At 45.8% G+C, this 24711-nt stretch overlaps 1 protein-coding gene across 1 annotated transcript; it reads left to right on the plus strand.

The window, feature by feature from the left end:
- Positions 1–1895: 1895 nt before the first annotated feature.
- C5H21orf58 (chromosome 5 C21orf58 homolog) lies at positions 1896–23984 on the plus strand. The gene is made up of 8 exons (XM_048346392.1): positions 1896–2243; positions 3547–3607; positions 4589–4659; positions 6089–6238; positions 7652–7763; positions 23073–23156; positions 23352–23583; positions 23864–23984. The coding sequence occupies exons 1-8, from the start codon at positions 2184–2186 to the stop codon at positions 23982–23984; spliced, it is 891 nt and encodes a 296-aa protein (XP_048202349.1). The 5' UTR covers positions 1896–2183.
- The last annotated feature ends 727 nt before the right edge of the window (positions 23985–24711 follow it).

Genomic DNA, 24711 nt, shown 5'->3' on the forward strand with positions numbered 1-24711 from the left:
GCTGGCCCTTGATAGGATGTAATGAGAAATGGCACTATCAACCCATTTCCCCAGTCTAACAGAAAACGTACAGGGCTGCAAGATATCTATCTGCCCAGTGCCTAAACTTATTCTTTGTTTTATTTGGGGGGTACTAGGTTTTGGACTCAGACTCATACTTATTAAGCAGGTGCTCTACCACTAGTCACACCTCTAACTAGATAGTACTCAAAATTCAGTCATCAAAAACAGGAACATCAAAGACACTGTCACTGTCAGAGCCACAAGAGAGAATGATGAGTCCATGGTGTCTTGCACAGGATCCCACATTAACATTAAGGGCATTTGGCAAAATGCTAAGACCAATTTATTTAATGTTCCAACAATCCTTCAGTAGTAATAGCAAATATGTCTTAACTGTAAATAAAGTTATAGTGGGTTGTGTAGAATCCAACATCTTTTTCAACTATTCTGCAAATCTAAAACTGTTTCTAAAGGAGTGACACTGATCAAGATGCATTGGGCTCACAACCTGGCATGGTGAAACCTCTTTGTACAACTACCTAACGATAAAGAAACAAACTGGTTCTACAATCATCTATTTTAATTTTTAAAAAATCTGTCTCTGTTTGTTAGCGTACACCTGCAATCCCAGCACTCAGAAGGTTAAGGAGGGAGAATTGCTTTAGCCCAAGAGTTCAAAGCCAGCCTGGGATACCTAGTGAGACCTTTTCTCAAAAATACAACTAAGAAGCATATGCCCACTGGAAGGCATGCACCTGGTGGTTATCACCTAGCTTCCTAGAGTTGTTGAACTAAGCTAACTGGCGCATCCACACGCAGACCTACCTGTCTAACTCTCCTGAAACTGTCCCATCAAGAAGACATGGACACATACTGGTATCTGAAATTTGGGGTGGGTCTACTGGTGCTAGTGGTGTAGCTGAGGACCTCAAGACACCACCCTCAGAATGCAGGAGGTACTTTTGAAACACGGGCAACACCAAGCCTTCTGTAGCAAAGTCATCTGGAACACTGATGTCTGTGGCAAGGCTGGCCCTTGATTTCATGGATGGATGGACAGTCTCCTCTATCCTATCTCCTCCCGCATCCAGAGAGGTTCTAAGAATCCGCATGGGTCAGAATGGACCCACAATACCTTTAAAACCAAAAAAGCTGAAGCGTAAGGGCATCATAACTCTGGGGGACAATGTTGAGAGCTTGCTGTGGATTTCAGGGCCTGCTGAACTATGACACTGCTGGCCCTGCCCCAGCATCCCCTCAAGTCAAGAGACCCGGCCTAGCTGCTGCTCAATTTCATGAATGTAGGTCATCCTCTGACTCAAGAGGAGGAATTGGCTCACTTGCAGACTTGAAGCTTAGAACCCTCTGGCATGACCTCCTTCCCCTGTCTTTGCCTGCCTTGTGCAAATCAACTTCCTTTTGTCCCCAGCACCCCTGCTTGTCCTGGGATCCCTTTGGTGTAGTCACTCTTAGCTGAACATCAGAGCTGACTTTACCCACAGGAATGGCCATTGTTGGCCCATGTCCTATGTGAGGCACTGGCCTGTGGATTGTCTGGCTTATGTGGGTCCCACCACATACATCCAGCTCCAGGTCCCTGTCATCCTATCCCTTTTCCCTAGAGAACTTCCTGAAGCCCTCAGGTAGGTCTTCCAGATGTCCAGCTGCACTCCTCTCTTGCTGGGAGGGGTTCCTAGGAGTGCCATGGGCACCTCAGATTCCTGGAGGCAGGAGTGAGTGAGAGGAGGACAGAAGTGGCCTCCATCCATTCTTCTAGGCTGGGTGGCAAGATGGAGATTCCTGGGGAGAGTCTGAGGTCTGTCCCTCTGGCCCACAGTTGCCCTTTTGCCTCCCTATTGAGCCCCACCTGGATACACCTGTGGTTCAGTGTTTACAGGTAACCCTGCGTGAAGACTCTTAGTGGAAACCTAGCAACCTCAGTGCCTCCCTCCCAGCCTGGCAACTACCACACACACCCAGAGCTGGCGCCAGCACTTCAGTCCAGGGGGGAATGTGTTGTTCTCCTGCTTGGCCTTCTCACTCCTGAGTCCAGTCTCCAAACCCACATCAGGAGATGCCAGCCATGGCACTGGGGTGACTGCTGCAGATAACTGAGGACCAGGGCCCAGAGCAGTCCTGGGCCCCCTCCCATTCTGCTGTCATCGCACATAGTTTCCAGGATGCTGGACTCCTCAGTGACAGACCCGATGACCCGACTGACACTAAGGCTTCTAGAGCAGGTGAGACAGCCTAATCCACTGCCTCTAACTCCACCAAGGAGATTGGGTTTGGGATTATAGGACAAAATGTAAGATGCTTCTCTTGGCAAAACTTACCTAGTTCTAGCCTCATGGTAGAGAGACATGATTTTTTTTTTTGCCAGTCCTGGGCTTTGAACTCAGGGCCTGAGCACTGTCCCTGGTTTCTTTTTGCTCAAGGCTAGCACTCTGCCACCTGAGCCACAGAACCACTTCAGGCTGTTTTCTATATATGTGGTGCTGAGGAATCAAACTCAGGGCTTCATGTATACGAGGCAAGCACTCTTGCCACTAGGCCATATTCCCAGCCCTGAGACATGATTTTTATTTGTTTGTTTCTTCTTTGCACTTGGGTAGGACCAAGTAAGTTCTAGCAGTTTTTGCAGTCAGGAGGCAGGCTGCACCACCAGTAGAGCCCTTCCACCACACAGCCCCATGAAGCTCTTGTCCCCTGCTTTTGGAGACAGCCTGGTACTTACTCTCAGGACAGAGGCTATCATGTCCAGTCCCCTTTTCAGCTCTTTAAGGGTCTGATCTGTGACCAGCACATCTTGTCTTGGAAGGCCACTGAGCATAGAGTCCACAGGATCTTAACACCATGAATGGCCCATTGTCTCATCCACATTGCTCCTTTCCCACTGCCTGCCTCTCACAGGCCCTGCACCTAAGCTCAAGGTAGCAGTGATCAGAGTAGACACTGGCCAGACAGTCTCATCTTGGCAAATCTGTCTAAGGCTTATACTTGAGTAATCTGCCTGGAAGGACCCACCAGAGCAACCCCTTGCTGTTCATCAGATAACCCCTTGTGTTCAAGATGGAGCTCATGCCTCATGTTGAATGTGTGCCCAGCACTGTTTTTGTCAGTCACAGGACTTGAACTCAAGGCCTTGGTGCTGTCCCTGAGCTTTATCACTCAAGGCTAGTGCTCTACCACTTTGAGCCACAGCACCACTTCCAGCTTTTTCTGAGTACTTTATTGGAAATAAGAGTCTCATAGACTTTGCTGCCTGGGCTGGCTTCAAGCTGTGATTCTTAGATCTCAGCCTCCTAAGTGACTAGGATTATAGGCATGAGCCACTGGCACCCCAGCACAATTTTTAAGAGAATGCATTGACCCTCTGCTGCCCATCCACACCCTTCACATATACTTCCTACTTTTCACACTTGGATTTGGCTGCTGGCACTCCTAGAACTTATGCCATCCCTGCTGGACAGACAGGCAGGCGGGTCAGATGCCAATCACCAACCTGGAGTTAATGTCATGCTCATACGCTGTTTCTCACAGAAGCTGGAGCAAGAACGAGAGAACATGGAAGGGAGTTCTGAAGGTGCCCACTTTGTGTCAGGTAAGAGCCCTGAACTTCATGGACCCACACAGGTGGTCGGACCAACAGTGACAGGTGGCAGGGGCAGTAGCCCTGGGAACTGCCTTTGTTCTCAACACACTGCCTTCACATTCAGTGGAAAGGCTTTTGTTTCCACTTGTAAAACAACACACACGTGTGCGCGCGCACACACACACACACACACACACACACACACACCATCTTTAGCTACACATCCATAGAGGATACATACTCATGTTAGCATTTTGCAGATTAGAAAATAGAACCACAGAGCCAGATCAGACCCTCATCCTCTGACTCCAGAGTTCTAAATGTGCCCCGTGGAAAGTGGGGTTCAGTCTTGCCCTCCTAGACACTGGGTGACAGAGTATATGTCCAGGCATGTACTTCTCACCTAAGTGTGGAGAAGCTGTAGGAGTGAGTCTTGGTCTTTGGAACAAGAAGCAACTGTGGCTATGGTACTCCAGAAGCTCCAAAGGCTGCTGGCAGAACTTAGCACTCCAACTCGAAGTGGACAAAAGTCTTCAACCAGTATGCAACTCAGGGAGCCTGAAAGAGCGCAACCCAGTGGCTGCAAATTTACTGGAGAATGGAAGGCCCTGGAGAGCCTCCTTCCAGAGCTTTCTCTCATTCACACTTGGCAGGTAGGCCCTCTCCAGATGGACTGGGGCCAGAACTTGCAAGGAAGCACTGGCTTCCTGGAGGCTTGCTGCCTCTCTGAGCCAAAGAGGGTACAGGTGTGCTGCTTGTGTGTGGACTACAGAGGGGCCTGCCCACCACCTCCCAAACCAAATTCCCCAGATTACCCCTCATCCTGGCCCTTTCTCTCAGGGTCACCAGCCCCGGTCCCTTCTTTGAGATGAGTGTTTATTGAGGCCTGAGCCCAGGAGGGCCAGGTCATCTCAGCATTTGGAATGCAGTGACATCCCTAGGTCACCAGCAATGAAATGGTCCTCTGAGTCTGTCCCTCCCTCCTTCCAGGACAACACAGGCCTGATGCAGCCCTGCAGAGCGCTCTGAGAAGAAGGAAGGACCTTATGCAGAAACTGTGGGTAGGCCACACACCTTCCAAAAAGCCTAGCATGAATTCCCCTCCAGAACCACTGACCACCATACTCAGACCAAAGGCCCAGGGGGGCGCCTTTTGGACTCCCGGAACAGACTGTCAAGTGTTTGTGGATTGTGGATGGAAACTAAATTGTGAACAGCTAAGAGGCTTAACATCTTGACCACTTCCCTGAGAAACTGGAAGGTGTAAAGCTGGGTGCTGGTGGCTCACACCTGTAATCCTAGCTACTCAGGAGGCTGAAATATGAGGGTCGTGGTTCAAAGCCAGCCTGGGCATGGAAGTCCCTGAGACTCTTATCTCCAATAAAGTACTCAGAAAAAGCTGGAAAGTGGTGTTGTGGTTCAAGTGGTAGAGTGCTAGCCTTGAGTAAACAGAGAGGTGCTCAGGGACTGCTCCCAGGCCCCAAGTCTAAGCCGTAGGACTGGCAGAGAGAGAGAGAGAGAGAGAGAGAGAGAGGGAGGGAGGGAGGGAGGGAGGGAGGGGCCTCTGTGGATCAAAGGAGATGATAAGTAAGGGCTCAATTCCCCCAGAAAGTAGAGTTCTAGGTACCAAATAGAATTCTAAGATGAAGCCCAGGCTATTTGTGCAAACTAAATTGGCCAGCAGTAAGAAGGGATCCTGCCAGGCGCCAGTGGCTCATGCCTGTAATCCTAGCTACTTAGGAGGCTGAGATCTGAGGATAGCGGTTCAAAGCCAGCCTAAGTAGGAAAGTCCAGGAAAGTTCGTGACACGCATCTCCAATTAACCTCCAGAAAACTAGAAGTGGCACTGTGGCTCAAGTAGTAGAGCTCTAGCCTTGAGCTGAAGAGCTCAGGGACAGCACCTAGGCCCACAGTTCAAGCCCCATGACAGCCAAAATAAAGGGATGGAGGGATCCTGCCAAGACTTCCTGAGTGTCGCCATACACACCAGAACAGGAGGCCAGTGCCTTATCTGGTAAGAAGCATGGCTAAAATGTGCTGGAAGAACAATTTGATTTTTGTCTTGGAAGAAAAAACAACATAACCAGAACCTCATTCAAAATTATTTGCTACTTTTTTTTTTTGCCAGTCCTGGGGCTTGAACTCAAGGCCTGGGTGCTCTCCTGGGGCTTGAACCCAAGGCCTGGGTGCTATCCTGAGTGCCTCTGTACTCAAGGTTAACACTCTACCACTTGAGCCACAGAACTACTTCAGGTATATTTGCTACATTTTAAAAGAGCTTTGTTTTTGGAGGCTGGCTTCTGTTCTGAGAGTGTCTACTGAGCTATAGGCCTGAGGGCCCAGCACACAAGGGCCATGCATCCTGGGTAAGGGTAGGTGGCAGGAGAGCACCCTAAGGGTGAAAGCCCCTCCTCCCAGAGACATCTGCACATAGACTCCAGGACCTTCTGTTGCCCGTTCCATGGCCAGCAGGCTCTGTTGACCTCACAGGAGCAGCAGCTGCTGGATGAGCATGCTGGGAACCTCTCCTGGAAGGGGGCACACAGAGGAGCCCCCACATCAGCCCTGTGCAGGGAGGCACCTCCTGTGGGTGTGCACCCTACCACCACCCCAGAGCCAGTGAGGATCATCCAGCACCCGGTAAGAGGACACAGACAAACACAACTCCAGGTGGATGGAGCAGGAGGGGCAGAACTGAGGCCTCCCAGCACTGTGGGAGGGTGTTATGCAGATTGCCAAGGAGATGTTGTTTACTGTCAAGGAGAGTGAGGCCCTCCACTTCTTTCCCCTTTTGCTAACCAGGGCACCTGAGACTTCCATGCATGTCATGTATTATAGGACAGCCAAGTTGGTAGCAGGCACAATAGACAGTCTACCGAGACAGAATTTAGAAGATCTGTCAGATGATTTGGTCATTGAATACAAAGGTCTGCCCCTTGAGACCCTACACCATTCATCATTTGGGAAATGAAAATGACATCCAATTACCAGTACAGCTCTGTTAACTTGGATAACATTTTTAAAGACTGACCAGACCTAAGTGTTTTAAAGCAGAATTAATGAGATCAGGAATTAACTTACTCTGCTGACGACAGGAAATGTAATAAACATTAAAAATACCATATCCTAGCCAGGTGCTGGTGGCTCCCACGTATAATCCTAGCTACTTAGGAGGCTGAGATCTGAGGATCACAGATCAAAGCCAGCCAGGGCAGGAAAGTCTATAAGACTCATCCTCACTAAACTACCAAAAAAAAGGGGGGGGGGGGCTGGAAGTGGCACTGTGGCTCAAGTGGTTGAGCTCTAGCCTTGAGTAAAAGAAGCTCAGGAACAGCACCCAGACCCTGAGTTCAAGCCTTGGGACAGCCCCTGGTGGCTCATATCCATGAGCCTATTACCCAGGAGGCTGAGATCTGAAGATCATGGTTTCAAGCCATCCTGGAGTGGAAAGTCCATGAGACTCTTATCTCCAATAAATTACCAAAAATGCTGGAAGTGGAACTGTGGCTCAAGTGGTAGAGAGCTAGCCTTGAGCAAAAGAAGCTGAGGGACAGAGCCTAGGCCCCAAGTTCAAGCTCTAGAACCAGCAAATATAAAGAAAGAAAAGAAAGAAAGAAAGAAAGAAAGAAAGAAAGAAAGAAAGAAAGAAAGAAAGAAAGAAAGAAAGAAAGAAAGAGGGAAGGACTGAGGGAGGGAGGGAGGAAGGGAAGAAGGAAAGAAGGAAGGAAGGAAGGAAGGAAGAAAGGAAGGAAGGAAGGAAGGAAGGAAGGAAGGCTAAGTGCCTGGACAGTGTCTAGGCCAATACTAGGCGAACAAACAAACAAACAAATGAACAAACACTATGTCCTATGTACACCCAGATGTAACACCTTTCTAGTAAGTTTTCTATTTAAACTGTAGAGTGAATCATTTGAAGTTCTTGGCTGATGGACAGAGTGGTGCAAGGATGGGTGATGAGAGGTGGGCAGGTGGGTGAAGAAGTGGTAGATGGATGGGTGAGGGATACTGCAGAACACTGGTGCTTTCAGGCAGCTGATCCCCCAGCTCTTCCAGGTAACCCAGCCTCCTGCCACCATCATTCAGCAGCTGCCTCAGCAACCAGTCATTGCACAGATTCCTCCTCCTCAGGTCTTTCCCACTCAGAGGCCAGGAAATATTAAGGAAGGTAAGTGATTCATTTAATATCATAGGAGTTTATTAAAATGTGTACTGAAGGGGAATATTTTTGTAAGCAGGATAGTCATTACAGTTGGATTTTGGCTACTCAACATGAAACTAATTTTAACATTCCCAAACTCAATCCCAAGCAAAAAAGAAAAGAAGGAAGGAAGGAAGGAAGGAAGGAAGGAAGGAAGGAAGGAAGGAAGGAAGGAAGGAAGGAAGGAAGGAAGGAAAAGAAAGAAAGAAAGAAAGGAAGGAAGGAAGGAAGGAAGGAAGGAAGAAAGAAAGAAAGAAAGGAAAGAAAGAAAGAAAGGAAGGAAGAAAGGAAGAAAAAGATAGAAAGGAGTCCTGGTATGAAGGATATCTGGAGAGAAAACAAGAGGTGCAAGAAAGAGGACTAAAGTCAGATGCTGGTGGCACCTGTACTCCTAACTATGAGATCTGATTCAAAGCCACCTGGGGTAGGACAGCCCATGAGACTCTTAAATCCAGTTTACCACTAAAAAGCTGGAAGTGGAGCTGTGGCTCAAGTGGTAGGATACTAGCCTTGAGTGAAAAAGAAAGAAAGGAAGAGAGGGAAGGAGCGAAGGAAGGAAAAGAAAGAAAGGAAGGGGATTGGACCAGGAGGAAATAATTGTATTCTAATTCCGTTCATTATTAGCTACAAAAAAAGCATGCATTAACTGCTTTCCTCCTCTCCCTTCCCTTCCCTTCCCTTCTCTTCCCTCCCTCCCCTCCACTCTCCTGTCTTTCTTCTCTCTCTCTCTTTCTCTCTCTCTCTCTCCTTCCTTCGGCAGTACTAGGCTTCATTTGATTGAACTCAGGATCTCACATTTGCTAGGATCCACACCCGTAACTGTTTCTTATCAAATAACTTTTTTTGTGTGTGCCAGGACTGGAGCTTGAACTTAGGGCCTGGGTGCTGTCCTTTAAAAGCTCTTATTATTATTTTATTATTATTATTATTATTATTATTATTATTATTATTATTATTAATTTATTTATTTTTTGCCAGTCCAGGGGCTTGGACTCAGGGTCTGAGCACTGTTCCTGACTTCTTTTTTTGCTCAAGGCTAGCACTCTGCCACTTGAGCCACAGCACCACTTCTGGCCGTTTTCTGTATAGGTGGTGCTGGGGAATTGAACCCGGGGCTGCATGTATATGAGGCAAGCACTCTTGCCACTAGGCCATATCCCCAGCCCTTTAAAAGCTTTTTCAATCAAGGTTGGTGCTCTGCTACTTGAGCCACAGCTCAACTTCTGTTTTTGTGGGTTTTTTTTTTCTGGATAATTGGATATAAGAGTTTCATGGGCTCTCCTGCAAGGGCTGGCTTCAAATGGAGACTCTTAGATTTCAGCCTTCTGAGTAGCTAGGATTACAGTTGTGAGCCACCCATGCCTGGCTAAAATTACTTTTCAGTATTTGATACTTAAAATAGTGTTATTCAGATGGCATTGAGTACCCTGCATTTATTTTATTTTGGGGGGGGACAGAGTCTCCCTATAACCCATACTGACCTTGACCTTGAGAGCCTCCTGCCTCAGCCTCCCAAGTGTTGAGATTACAGGCATGTACTACTATATCATTCCTTTTTGATCCATTTTAAATTAAAGCTCTTTTGAACAGTGGCTGCCAAGGCATTTAGGGAGAAGTGATTGACTACAACAGGGCAAAAAGGAACTTTATTTCTTTTGTTGATCGTGGGGCTTGAACTCAGGGCCTGGGTGCTGTCCCTGAATTCTTTTGCTCAAGGCTAATGCTCTACCATTTTGAGCCACAGTGCCACTTCTGGTTTTTGAGTGGTTAATTGGAGATGAGAGTCTCACAGAAACTTTTCTGCCTGGGCTGGCTTGGAACCATGATTCTCAGATCTCAGCTTCCTGAGTAGGTAGGATTACAGGAGTAAGCCACCAGCACCCGGCTTTATACTTTCCACTTTCTCAGGAAAGTGTTCAAGATGTGAAGCCTCTTAGCTGTTCACAATTTAGTTCCTACCCACAATCCACAAACATTTGATAGTCTGTCCCAAGAGTCTAAAAGGCTACCCCTGGGCCTCCGGGCCTGGGGCTTAAACTCAGGGCCTAAACACTGTCTCTGAGCTGCTTTTGCTCAAGGCTAGCCCTCTATCATTTCAAGCTAAAACATAAATTACACATATTTTGAGGTACTATGTGATTTCCCAACAGATATATCATGTTATATTTAAATCTATCTATTGCCTCAAATATTTATTATTTACTTCTGATGATGGGATTAAAAATCTTTTCTTCTAGCTTTTGAACACATATAGTACAGAGTCATCATACTGTAGAACAGCGCACAAGAATTTATTCCTCCATTCTAACTACCATTTAGCACCCATCAATCAACCATTGATCCCCATCCTTCCTTTCTTACTACTCTCCCTAGCGCTTGGTAACTATTCTACTCTCAGCTTCTGTGAGATCAATTTTTTTATATTTCATGAATGAATGAGATCATGTGATCTTTCTGTACTTGGGTTTATTTCACCTCTGTTGATCTTGGGCCAAATGACAGAAACTATTATTTTTAGTAGAAATAATGTTTCATTTTATACATATCATATTGTCTTTTTCTTTTTTTTGCTGGTATTGGGTTTGAACTCAGGGCTCATTTATCTTGCATAGCTGGTATTCAACAACTTGAGCCAATCCTCTACTCCTGATTTTTGCTGGTTATTTTGTTGTTATTTGGGGGCGCAGGGGCGGGGGGCGGGGGTTGCCAGTCCTGGAGCTTCTGAACTCAGGGCCTGAGCACCGTCCCTGGCTTCTTTTTGCTCAAGGCTAGCACTCTACCATTTGAGCTACAGTGCCTCTTCTGGCTTTTTCTATATATGTGGTGCTAAGGAATCAAACCCAGGGCTTCATGCATATGAGGCAAGCACTCTACCACTAGGCCATATTCCCATCCCCTTGTTGGTTATTTTGGAGACAGTTTCTTAGGCTTTTCTGCCTGGGCTGGCTTCAAATTGTGATTCTCTAGATCTCAGCCTCCTGAGTAGCTAGGATTATAAATGTGGGCCACCAGTGCCCAGCTTGTACCACATTTTCTTCATCATTTATCAGTTAGACACTTAGGTTAATTTCTTAGCTATTGTGAATGGTACTGTAATGACCTTGAAGATACAGATGTCTCTTCAATATATCAACTTCATCTTCTTCAGGCAAATACCCAGGAGTGATATTCATGATCACATGGAGTTTCTCTCTCTCTGGCCCCCCCTTCCTTCCTTGCTTACTGAAGGAGAGAGTATCTCAGTATGTAGATCAAACTCTAGCTTTAAGCTCTTAATCTGTCTTACTTTGACTCTGATTCCTAATAGCTATGATTAAAGGCATGTGCCAACACATGTTGCTGGTGATTCTTTTTAATTTTTTTGTCTGTTGTTGTTGTTGTTTGTGGGGCTCGAACTCTGGGCCTGGGCCCTGTCCCTGAGCTCTTCAGCTCAAGGCTAGCACTCTACCACTAGCGCCACAGCGCCACATCTGGTGGTTAATTGGACATAAGTGTCTCATGGACCTTCCTGCCCAGGCTGGCTTTGAACCACGGTCCTCAGATCTCAGGCTCATGAGTAGCTAGGCTTACAGGTACAAGCCACTGGTGCCTGGTTATTTGTAATTTTAAAAATAGCTTTTGTGCTGGGTACTAGTGGCTCATGCTCATAATCCTGGCTAGCCTTGAGCAAAAGAAGCTCTGGGACACATCTAGGCCCTAAATTCAAGCCCCAGGACTGGTAGTTATTTTAAATTATTTCTTTATTAAATAAATTAGTATACATTAGTTGTACAGAGGCATTATGACATTTCCACACATGTAAGCAATGTATTCTGATCAACTTTACCCCCTTTATCACTCTTCCCCACCCCACTGCTGCTTCTTTTGTTGTTGTTGTTGTTGGTCATGGAGCTTGAACTCAGGGCCTGGGTGCTATTCCTAAGCCTTTTTGTGATTAAGGCTAGCACTCTACCACTTGAGCCACAGCACCACTTCTGGCTTTTTCTGTGATTAATTGGAGATAAGAGTCTCACAGACTTTCCTGCCCAGGCTGGCTTGGGACCTCGATCCTCAGATCTTAGCCTCCTGAGTCGTTAGGATGACAGGCATGAACCACTGGTGACCTGCCCACTCCTCCTCCTTAAAACAATTTCAACATATTCTTTGTTCTATTTTCATGTGCACAAATAAACTATGTCAACCATATTCATTTTACTTTATCATCTTTTTGCCATTCCCTATCCTACCTCCCATCTGAGCCTGTTTCACTTTCCTGTCACTGGGGGGGGGGGGGGAAATAGTGTGAATAGTTTGAATTTATAAGTTTTCCATATCTTGGATGAATTTATAAGTTGCACATATTTAATATGCATAATTCGGTAAATTTACTTTAAGAGAAGATTTTATTATGTAGCTCAGGCCGACCTAGAACCTGAAATTCTCCCACCTCCTCCTCTGTACTGTTAGGATTGCAGGACTATGCCATAAAACCAGTTACAATTCAATAATTTTAAATTTTTTTGCCAGTCCTAGGGCTTGAACTCAGGGCCTGACCACTGACCCTGGTTTCTTTATGCTCAGCACTCTACCACTTGAGCCACAGCGCCACTTCTGGCTTTTTCTATATATATGGTGCTGAGGAATCGAACCCAGGGCTTCATGTATGTGAAGGACTTTACCACTAGGCCATATTCCCAGCCCTCAATAATTTTTTATGCATGTTTAAATCCATGGAACTACTACTGCAATCAAGATAGTGACGATCACCATTATGCTCAAGTGTTTCATGTTTATTTGTTTTTTCCCAGTGCTATGATTGATCCCAGGGCTTGGGCATGCTAACCACACACTACCACTGAGCTGCACCACAATCCCTCCTTTTAATCAATGGGCAGTGGTCCCTTGTACAGTTATACCAGCTGTAATCCATTTACCTCTTGATGGACATTTGAATTGTTTCCTGTTCTGTGTTATGCCAAAAATAAAAGCTTCCATGGACAATCATGCATGAGTCTACAGCTGTGGAAGTATGTTTTCAAGTCTCTTGGTCAAATAGCTAGTGTATGTTTAGCTTTTGTTTTTTGGCCAGTCCTGGGGCTTGGACTCAGGGTCTGAGCACTGTCCCTGGCTTCTTCTTGCTCAAGGCTAGCACTCTGCCACTTGAGCCACAGCGCCACTTCTGGCCATTTTCTGTATATGTGGTGCTGGGGAATCGAACCTAGGGCCTCATGTATACGAGGCAAGCACTCTAGCCACTAGGCCATATCCCCAGCCCACTATGTTTAGCTTTTTAAGAAACTGCCATGGGCTGGGGATATAGCCTAGTGGCAAGAGTGCCTGCCTCGGATACACGAGGCCCTAGGTTCGATTCCCCAGCACCACATATACAGAAAACGGCCAGAAGCGGCGCTGTGGCTCAAGTGGCAGAGTGCTAGCCTTGAGCGGGAAGAAGCCAGGGACAGTGCTCAGGCCCTGAGTCCAAGGCCCAGGACTGGCCAAAAAAAAAAAAAAAGAAGAAACTGCCAGCTAGGTGTTGGTGGCTGGCACCTGTAATCCTATCTACTCAAGAGGCTGAGATCTGAGGATTGCAGTTTAAAACCAGCCTAAGCAGGAAAGTCGGTGAGACTCATCTCCAATTGACTATCAGAAGACTGGAAGTGGTGCTGTGGCTCAAGTGGTAGAGCATTACCTTGAGCAAAAAATAGCTCAGGGACAGTGCTCAGGCCCCAAGTTTAAGCCCCACATCTGACAAAACAACAACAACAACAAATAAATAAATAAATAAATAAATAAATTGCCAGTCTGTTTTCATAGTGTCTGTACCATTTTACATTTCGTCTAGCAATGTTTGAAATTAGTTCCTCCCAATAATTGGTATACTCTGTGTGTGTGTGTGTGAGAGAGAGAGAGAGAGAGAGAGAAAGAGAAAGAGAGAGCAAAAGAGAGAGAGCGAGAAAGAGAGCAAGAGAGAGAGAGAGAGAGAGAGGTGCTGGTACTGGGACTTAAATTTAGGGCCTCACTTTCTCATTTAGCTTTTAATATATCCATAGCTGGAACTTTACCACTTGAGCTATGCCTCCCAGATTTAACTTTGAGGCTGGTTCTGAATCTTGATACTCAGATCTCAGCCTCCTGAGCAGCAAGGATTATAAGTGTGAGCCAGTGGTGTCTAGCTTTTTTTTTTTTTTTTTTTTTTTTTTGAGATGGGGTCTTTCTGTGTTGTTCATGCTGGAATTCCTGGGCTCAAGCAGTCCCCCAACTAACCTCTCTGAGTGGTTGGGACCATGCATTCTTGCCACTATACCTGTCTGGCTCATTCATTTTTTTTTAATTTTTTAAATTGAGTTTAAGTTACTACATATATTTCACAGTACACATTTTAACCTTCACAATGATGAAAATTACCATTCTACTCTACATTGCTTACGAAGTCTATGAACTTTAACAATAAGACCATTTCTTCCATTTCAGGTGATATGTACACTACTTTCCTTTTTCTTAGTAACATCTGTTTACTCTTTCTCTCTCATTCTCTCCCTGCCCATGAGTCGCTTAGTTCACTTTCATCAATGTCGAATGTAGCTGATGGTCCCCTCTGCCATATTATTATTTATTTCACCTGCTTTCCACTCCTTCTATGCCCTCCTCCAAGCTTTCCTCGGGTGTGCTCATGTATATCCCATATAGGAAATATAGCGTCATCTAAAAATAATAGGACATTTTCAGATGAGGACCTTAATTTCCTTATCTTTGGGGTTCTAAGAGGTGCTTGGGTCTTGCTATGTGGTGTTTTTTCCCCCAGCTGCCCTCTTTTGGTCTGACTGTATATTGGTATCTTGAGTCCTGTTTATTTTGTCACATTGCACTTTAAATCTAACACCCACATATCAGAGAGACCATATGCCATTTGTCTTTCTGTTCTTGGCTTATCTTGCAAAACATGAATTGTCCTAGTTCCATCCATTTCCCAACAAACACCATTATTTTATCCTTTCTAATGGCAGTGTAAAATTCCGTTGTATATAAGTACCACGTTTAAAATATTTTTATTATTTATTGTCAGGATGATGTACAGAGGGGTTACAGTTACATGCTCAAGGTAGTGAATACATATATATTTCTTGTAATACCTATTTTCTCCCTCCTTCCCTCCCCCCATTCTCCTTGCTTTCTTAATTATTTTTTCAAAAATTAAAATTTAGGGCTGGGAATATAGCCTAGTGGCAAGAGTGCTTGCCTCATATACATGAAGCCCTGGGTTCGATTCCTCAGCACCACACATATAGAAAATGCCAGAAGTGGCACTGTGGCTCAAGTAGCAGAGTGCTAGCCTTGAGCAAAAAAAAAAAAAAGCCAAGGGCAGTGCTCAGGCCCTGAGTCCAAGCCCCAGGACTAGCACACACACACACACACACACACACACAAAATAATAATAAATTAATTAAATTTTAAAAAATCAAAATTTAAAATAAAATAAACAGATCTTATCCTTAATGTCAATTGTCACTCTAGTCTATAATGCTTATGTTCTCTATGATTAGTGACTGTAAAACAATTCCTTCCAGCTCAGGTAACTTCTTCTTCTTCTTCTTCTTCTTCTTCTTCTTCTTCTTCTTCTTCTTCTTCTTCTTCTTCTTCTTCTTCTTCTTCTTCTTGCTTCATGTAAACTGTTCCTTCTTTTTCTCTAACTTTCCCCCTCCCTACTGCCCTTGAGTTGTTTAGTTTGTTTTCCTCAGTGCCCATTGCAGCTGTTAGGCCCTTTCTACTGTATTTCCCCCCTATTTTCAATTCATTCTGTTTTTTTTTTTTTTTTTTTGCCAATCCTAGGCCGTGAACTCAGAGCCTGAGCACTGTCCAGGCTTCTTTTTTGCTCAAGGCTAGCACTCTGCCACTTGAGCCACAGTGCCACTTCTGGCCATTTTCTGTATATGTGGTGCTGGGGAATCGAACCCAGGGCCTCATGTATACGAGGCAAGCACTCTTGCCACTAGGCCTTCCAGCTTCTTTCAGATGTGTACCTGTGTACATCTTGTGTGAGGAAAGGATATAGGGTCCTTTAGTTTCTCTAAGATTGATTACAAAGAAGTCTTTTGCTTCTTTACCTTTGGTGTTCTTTACAGCCTGGATATTAGGTTATGTACATATGAATTTATATACATATAATTTAGAGTTTGTGTTTCATTTTTGGGTGCCTTTCTCCCAAGGCACCCCCCCCACTTTTGTTTGTCTTTCTGTGGATTGGTACTTTGGGTCCTGCTTTCTTTGTCATGTCTCTCTTTGTTTTTTATTTCTAACATCCATGTATCAGGGAGACCATGTGCCTTTATTCTCTGTGCTCTAGGCTTGTCTCGCTCAACATTATTTGTCCCAGACCTGTCCATTTCCCTGCAAATACCATTATTTTATCATTTCTAATTGCTGTGTAGAATTTCGTTGTGTACAGGTACCACATTTTTTGATCCATTTATCTGTAGTGGGGCATCTGGGTTGTTTTCATATCTTGGCTATTGTAAACTGTGCAGTGATAAACATGGATGTACAGGTGTCCTTGTGATATCCTGGATCCTGTTGTTCAGGATAGATGCCTAGAAATGGTATGGCTGGGTCATAGGGTATGTCTATGGAAAGTTTTTTAGGAACCTCCATACTGTTCTCCAGAGTGGTTGTACTAGTTTACAATCCCACCAGCAGTGTACAAGGGTTCCTCTTTCTCCACATCCCCTCCAGCATTTTTCGTTGCCTGAGTTTAGAGTATAGGCCATTCTGACAGGGGTAAGGTGGTATCTCTGTTTTTGTTTTTGTTTTTGTTTTTGTTTTGCTAGTCCTGGGCCTTGGACTCAGGGCCTGAGCACTGTCCCTGGCTTCTCTTTGCTCAAGGCTAGCACTCTGCTACGTGAGCCACAGTGCCACTTCTGGCTGTTTTCTATATATGTGGTGCTGGGGAATGGAACCCAGGGCTTCATGTATATGAGTCAAGCACTCTTGCCACTAGGCCATGTTCCCAGCCCCCTCAGTGTTGTCTTTATTTGTATTTCCTTTACTGCCAGGGATGTTGAACATTTCCTCATATGTTTCTTTGCCATTTTTATTTCTTCTTCTGTGAGGTCTCTCTTTAGTTCCCTTGCGCATTTAATAATTGGCTTACTAGGTTTGGAAAGGGTTAGTTTCTTGAGTTCTCTGTAGATGACGGATATTAGGCCTTTGTCTGTTGCTATGCTGGTAAATATCTTTTCCTAATTGGTTGGCTGTCTTTCTAGTTTATTAGAAATATCTTTAGCTGTGCAGAAACTTTTTGTTTTGAGGTAGTCCCATTTGTTGAGTCTCTCCCCAATCTGTTGTGCCCCTGGAACTCTATTCAGGAAGTTCCTGCCTATGCCTATAAGCTCTAGTGTCCTTCCTACTTTGTCCATCAGTAGTTTCAGGGTTTCAAGTCTGGTGTTGAGGTCCTTAATCCACTTTGAGTTGATTTTGGTGATAAGTTAGGGTCCACTGAGTTTTCTGCATGTGGCTGCCCAGTTTTCCCAGCAACAATAGTTGAAAAGGCTATGTTTTTTCCATTGTATGCCTTTGGCTCCTTTGTCAAATATCAGCTGACTGTAAATACGCGGTTTTATTTCTGGGTCTTCTACCCAATTCCATTGATTTCCGTGTCTTTTCTTGTGCCAGTACCAGGCTATTTTTTTTTTTTTTTTTTTTTTTTGGCCAGTCCTGGGGCTTGGACTCAGGGCCTGAGCACTGTCCCTGCGCCACTTCTGGCCATTTTCTGTATATGTGGTGCTGGGGAATTGAACCCAGGGCCTCATGTATAGGAGGCAAGCACTCTTGCCACTAGGCCATATCCCCAGCCCCCAGGCTATTTTTGTTATGATAACTCTATAATAGAGCTTGAGGTCTGGTATTGTGATACTTCCTGCGCTGCTTCTTTTCCCTAGAATTGCTTTGGCTATTCTAGGTCTTTTGTTGCTCCATATGAATTTTTGGATTGTTTTCTCTATTTCCGTAAAGAATGTGGCTAGGACTTGGATGGGGATTGCGTTGCATTTGTATAATATATTTGGCAATATGTCCATTTTCACCATATTGATTCCGCCTATCCATGAGCATCCAAGATCTTTCCATTTTCTGGTGTCTCTTTGATTTCTCTTTTTAGGTTTTTATAGTTTTCATTACATAGATCTGTTACATCTTTGGTTAGGTTAATTGCTAGGTATTTTATTCCTTCTTTAGCTATTGAGAATGGTATTGTTTCCACAATTTCCTTTTCTGCTTTCTTATTGCTGGCATACAGTAAAGCTGCTGATCTTTGTGGTTTGATTTTGTATCCTGCTACTTTGCCAAAATGGTTTATTAGTTCTAGGAGTTTGGGAGTGGAATTTTTTTGGTCCTTCAGGTATATATCATGTCATCTATGAATGGGGATAGTTTGATTTCTTCTTTCCCTTTGTGAATCCTTTTAATGTCCTTTTCTCGCCTTATTGCTAGGGCTAGGGATTCCAGCACTATGTTGAAAGAAGTGGAGATAGTGGGCATCCTTGTCTTATTCCTGATTTTAGGGGAAATGGTTTTAGTTTTCCCCACTTAGTATGATATTAGCAGTTGGTCTGTTTTATATGGCTTTTATTGTTTTAAAGAATGTTCCTTCTATTCCTATTTTCTCCAGGGCTTTTAACATGAATGTGTGTTATATTTTGTAAAGGCTTTTTGGACATCAACTGAGATAATGATGTGGTACATTTTTTTTAGTCCATTCATCTGTAATGGGGCATCGGGGTTGTTTCCATATCTTGGCTATTGTGAACAGTGCAGCAATGAACAAGGAGGTGCAGGTGCCCTTGTTATATTCTGGTTCCTGTTGCTCAGGAGATGCCTAGGAGTGGTATGGCTGAGTCACAGGGTATATCTATGTTTAGTTTTTTGAGGAACCTCTAGACTGCTTTCCAGAGTGATTGTACTAGTTTACAATCCCACCAGCAGTGCAGTAGGGTTCCTCTTTCTCTGTATCCCATCCAGCACTTTTTGTTGCCTGAGTTCAGAGTATAGGCCATTTTGACTGGGGTAAGGTAGCATCTCAGTGTTGTTTTTATTTGCATTTCCTTTACGGCCTGGGATGGTGAGCATTTCCTCATGTGTTTCTTTGCCATTTTTATTTCTTCTTCCTTTACCCATTTAGCGATTGGTTTATTAGGTTGGGAAATAGTTAGTTTCTTGAGCTCCCTGTATATCATGGAGATTAGGTCTTTGTTGCGTTGCTGGTAAATATCTTTTCCTAATTGGTTGGCTGTCTTTCTAGTTTAGTAGAAATGTCTTTAGCTGTGCAGAAAAAATTTAATATAGTCCCATTTGTTGAGTCTCTCCCCAATCTGTTGTGCCCCTGGGACTTTGTTCAGGAAGTTCCTGCCTGTGCCTATAAGTTCTAGTGTCTCTCCTACTCTTTTTTTTTTTTTGGCCAGTCCTGGGCCTTGGACTCAGGGCCTGAGCACTGTCCCTGGCTTCTTCCCGCTCAAGGCTAGCACTCTGCCACCTGAGCCACAGCGCCCCTTCTGGCTGTTTTCCATATATGTGGTGCTGGGGCATCGAACCGAGAGCTTCATGTGTAGGAGGCAAGTGCTCTTGCCACTAGGCCATATTCCCAGCCCCTCTCTCCAACTCTTTCCTGTAGTATTTTCAGAGTTTCAGGTCTGATGTTGAGGTCTTTAATCCATTTTGAATTGATCTGAGGTGACAGGCTGGGATCCACTTCTAGTTTTCTGCATGTGGCTGTCCAGTTCTCCCAGCACCAATAGTTGAAGAGAGTATTTTTTTCCACTACATGTTTATGGCTTCTTTGTCAAAAAGCAGCTAAGTATGTGGTTTTATTTCTGGGTCTTCTAATCTATTCCATTGATCTTCAGGTCTCTTTCTGTGCCAATACCAAGCCTTTTGTTATCAGGCTCTGTAGTAGAGCTTGAAATCTGGTATTGTGATACCACCTGCATTGCTTCTTTTGCTTAGAATTGCTTTGGCTATTCTAGGTGCTCATTCTTTTTCATTTTAGACATTTTAATAGGGGTGTAGTTGTGGTTCACGTGGTTGTCATTTCCATTTCCCTAATGACTGATGCTGCAGGGACCTGAGAGGAAGATCTACATCTTGAATGGCTGTATTACCCAATAGGCGTTCGCATTTCCACCCAGCGACATGTCTCTCTCTACACTGAAACTGGCTTGGTTGATTACTGTAGCTCGGTCATATGCTGTGAGAAATGCTAGTCTTTGTCCAGGGCTGCCTTGAAGCCCATTGTGGGGTGCTGTTCACACTGGGCTCATGGGAGAGGCCTGACCTGGCAGAGCACATTCCATCACAGTGCAGCTTATCCCTCCCACTAATTGTTGAGTATTGTTTTTTGTTTTTTTCCCAGTAAACCTTAGTGATAGTATTATCAGTCTCTAAAAGAAAACCAAAACACAGAGAACTGTATGTGTGTGCATGTTCTTATGCTTGGTGGTACACAGGCTTGTATGCCTTGTCAGAAAAAAATGACAAGGCCCATAGCAAGAATGAACTATTTTAAGTAGATAGCTATTTAGGGAGGCAAAGTTGAAATACTCCATTCTTTTTACCAAAATGAATTTCAACTGGATCAAATATTTGAATGTAAAAAGGCAAATCCTCTAGGGTAATAGTATGATTTCAGTTCTACTTGTTAAAATAGCTCTGCATGGTGGCGCATACCTGTAATCCCAGCCACTAGAGAAGAAAAGGCAGCAGGAGAGAGTTTGAGGATAGCCAAGACAAAGTAAAACCCTACTTAAAAAAAAAAATCCCAAAACATTGAGGGCATAGATCATGTGGCAGAGGGCTGCTCTAGCAAGCTATCTATAGGCCCTGACTCAATCTCTAATATCACACACAAAAATACCTCACAACAATAGACACTAGCACAATTACTTTCACAGAGAAGAGATCTGAATTTATCTGGCATTTTTATTTACTTCAGTAATCTCAGACCTTCCTATGTAATCTTTCTGGATTTCTTGTGAAACACCTGCAGAGCCTTCTCCATGCTTCCTTTCCTGGGAAGGTTCATATTTTCCCCATTCTTATCCAGAAGTCTGCTGGATAGTAAAGTCTAGATTGATATTTGTTTTCTCTCTAAGGACCTGTGGAACCATTCAGATAACACAGGACACTCAACTCCTTGTTACCAACATTTTAAAATTTGAGATAAAAACATGTTGTTAGGTTTTTTAAAGTAGGTAGCCGGTAAAGGAGAACACCACAAGGTATTCAGGCAGGAGAGAAAGTTTATTACTGAACTGCTGGCCTGTGGCCGAGGTGATCCATGGCCAGAGAGAAGGTAGAGAAGAGAGCGACCCCCACCTAGCCCTGCCTTATATCTAGGGCAGGGGCAAGGGGTGTGGCCAGGTGGATTAGGATGTGACCTCAGGGAAAGGGGAGGTAACTGCCTCCAGGTCTGCAGGTTACCCAGGTAACTGGGTGGAGACTTAATGAGGTGGGGGCATCTACATGGAGCCTCAGGAAGAGGACCTTACATTCCAGCCTTTTAATAGTTATGAAAAAGGAGGAAGACTCTCTCTGGCTGCTTCCTGCTGGCAAGGGGCCGTTGGCATTAGGGGTAAAAGGCAGAAATCTGGCCCCTCCTGGAGAAGGCGAGCAGCAGGGTCCCTTGGTGGTAGATGCCAGTCCTTGAATGAAGCCTGGAAGAAGTCTCATGAGGCAGGGGCTGGACAAAAAAAATATTAAGGCAAAGGAAGGGTTTAGGGCACAAAATTAAAAATTGGATGACTTGGCTAGTTCTTATACTCAGGTATGGACATTAGATGGACACGCTACTATCTCTTGATCCCTGGCTGATTAATTTTGAAAGGGCGAGACAAAGTGACTCCATTTAGGATGTGACATCATTCTCCTCTTACTCCTCTCCATGATCCTTGTTCCCTGAACTGGCTGAGTCCCAGGGGTCTAGGTGCTTGTTGCTGGGATGGCTTACCCCCATTGGCATTCATGGGGTTTGAACTCAGGGCCTGGGCACTGTCCCTGAGCACTTCTGCTCGAGGCTAGTACTCTACCACTTGAGCCACAGCTCCACTTCTGGCACTTGGCTGGTTAGAGATAAGTCTCTTCAACCATGCTTCCAGCCTGGCTCTTCACTAGTTAGTTGGGCCATGGAGTTTGAGAGAGATTTTCAGCCCCGGCTGGCTTCAAACTGCAATCCAAGGCGTCTTTGCCACAAAAGCCCTTTTTGATTTCCAATTAAAACAACAAGGAGACCAAGGGGACTAGAGCTTACCTGTAGCTTGTCAAGAATTGACCAAATACTTGCCAGAATTCTGCAATGACAAAACTCAGTAGATGTGATGAATTCTAGCACAGATATATAGCTAGAAATTGGCGATCTTTTTTACAAGGATTTTTTTCATTTTTTCAGGTATTTAATAATACTATTTTAAAGTTGAATTAAAAGATATCTTTAAGTAGTTATACAAAGGGATTTCAATTCAGCAAATCAGATTGCAAGTACAGTGCATCTTGATCTATGTCACCCTTCCATGGCTTTCCCGATTTTATCCAACCAGATCCATTCCTTCAAGAAATTGGCCATCTTATGCTCATATGCCGGCCCATGTCTGTAGTCCCAGGCCCGGGGAGGGTTAGGCAGGAGCCAGCCGGAGCAACACAGTGAGAACCACCCGGGCATGAAGGGTCTGTGCGCCAGACATAAGACCTAACAGGTTACCCTGTGCCAGAGCTCAAGCCCATCATCACCTTAGCTACTCAGGATGGCCCTTTGGAGCCAGCCTGACAGGCAAATTCACAAGTCTTCCATCAAAAACAAACAGCAACACCAGACACCCGTGGCTCACGCCTGTAGTCCCAGCTACTCAGGAGGCTGAGATCTGAGGATGCGGGGTCAAAGCCAGCCTGGGCAGTAAAGTCCATGAGACTCTCATCTCCAATTAACCACCAGAAAACCGGAAGTGGGGTGTGGCTCAAGTGGGAGAGCGCTAGGCTTGAGTGCAGAGTTCAAGTCCCATGATGGACAAAAGCAAAACAAGACAAATAGCAAAAGGTGAACGTGGAAGCATGGCCCAAGTGGTGGTGGAGTGCCAGTTGTGAGTGAACGAGCCAAGCAAACCCTTGAAGCCCTGAGTTCAAGCCCCAGTACCAGCAAAACAAACCACCACCACCACACACGCCCCTGACCACAGGCGATGCCTTAACCCCGAGTCCGCCAGGCCGTGGCCTGGCCGACGCACCGGGCACGGGGCCTAAGTGCCGCATGGGTCTCCTTTTCAGACATGGTGGAGATGATGCTGATGCAGAACGCGCAAATGCACCAGATCGTCATGCAGAACCTAATGCTCAAAGCGCTGCCCCCGAGTCCCCGCCTCGCCCCGCAGGTAGGCCAGGGGCCCTGGGCCACAGAGACTAGAGTCCTTGGTGCTGGGGCGGCTCCACCCCGCCCCGTCCGGGAGACTCGAGACCTGGCTGGGGGGGGGGGGCCCGGCTCTCCTAGCTTCCCCCCGGCCATGGCCCCCAGGTCTCAGCCCGACCAGGCACCGGAAGGAGTGCCAGGGTCCAAACCCACTTTGTGCTCCGGCCAGGATCCGCGGTGGGCGTGCCCGGCGGTTCCCCGGGCTGAGAGGCCGCCGGCTCCGGTGCACCACCACCACCACTACGCGCCCGCCGTCCCGCCGCGGAACCTCGCCGGGTACCCCACGTGGGCCCCCGCACTCCCGGCCGCCGCCACATTCCTGCCCGCCGTGGACCACGTGGCCAGCCTGGGCGCGGGGCCGGTCTTCCGCGAGTAAGTCAGCAGGAGGTCCTGTCCTGGGGGGTGTGGTCCTGCGTGGGTGGAGCCAGGGGCAGGGCCAGGCCGACAGGTTTCCCGGGGGGCGGAGTCACGAGGATGGGGCCCTGCGGGGGCGGGGCCAGACGAGCACGGGGTCCCGCAGGTGCCAGCCCCCTTTCCTGGCTGCCTGCCAAGGCGTAAAGACTGGCTGTGGCTGGAGGTCTGGAGAGATCTGTAAAGGCCTTGCGGTCTACAGGACTCCAGGTCTCAGCCCATGGGGCCTGTGGACCCCCAGACCAAACTTTGGGGAAGCCGACTGTGGCGCGGGGCTGCCGTCCCACCTAGCTGCACTGGGGGTGCGCCCCTCCCGAAGAATCCTTCACTGTGAGCCGGGCAAGGGCTGTGTGGATATGTAGCCTCCCTGGCCTTTCTTCTAGGGGCTGCTCCTGGGGTGTGAACCCGCTTGTCCAGCTGGATAAACAGGATTAATGGATAATATCTTTTTGATAAGGAACCAGAGATACCAATGAATCAACAACAGAGCAGGACAGTCAAATGAAGTGTTCTGAAATTCTGATGAAGCTGTACCCTGGTCAGCCAAGCCTCACCTGGAACTGAATTGGTTATGCATACCTTTCACCCTCTGCCCCTGATCCTTCCTCTATTTAAACTAAAGCTCATCAGTACGCACTTGAAGCTGAACTGAAATGCTGTCTCTTTGGGTGGTATGCCCAAAACCACATAATAAATCTCCTTTGTTTGGTATATAGGAGCAAGTGTCTAGATCTGATAGGTAGAAACATGGAGTATGGGTTTGCAGGCTACAACTCTGACTTCAGCTTTAGCCACATGAAAAATTTAACATTACTATGGGTGGGGGCCAAAGATAAAAACATCAATATGGGTTGGGGATATAGCTCACTAGTAGAGTGCTTGCCTAGCATGTGAGGCCCTGGGTTGCATCCCCAATGACACACTATGCTGTGTACACAGAGGAAAGTCACATGCCATAAATGAGACCTGTCTGCCACATGTGGAATGGTTTCCTTATGTTAGAGGGGGGGAAAAGCAACATACAGAACATGAATGACAAGATTTGAGTTAAAATATTCACATACAGGGGCTGGGAATGTGGCTTAGCGA

Source organism: Perognathus longimembris, chromosome 5 (genome assembly GCF_023159225.1).
Source record: "Perognathus longimembris pacificus isolate PPM17 chromosome 5, ASM2315922v1, whole genome shotgun sequence".
Lineage (NCBI taxonomy): Eukaryota > Metazoa > Chordata > Mammalia > Rodentia > Heteromyidae > Perognathus > Perognathus longimembris.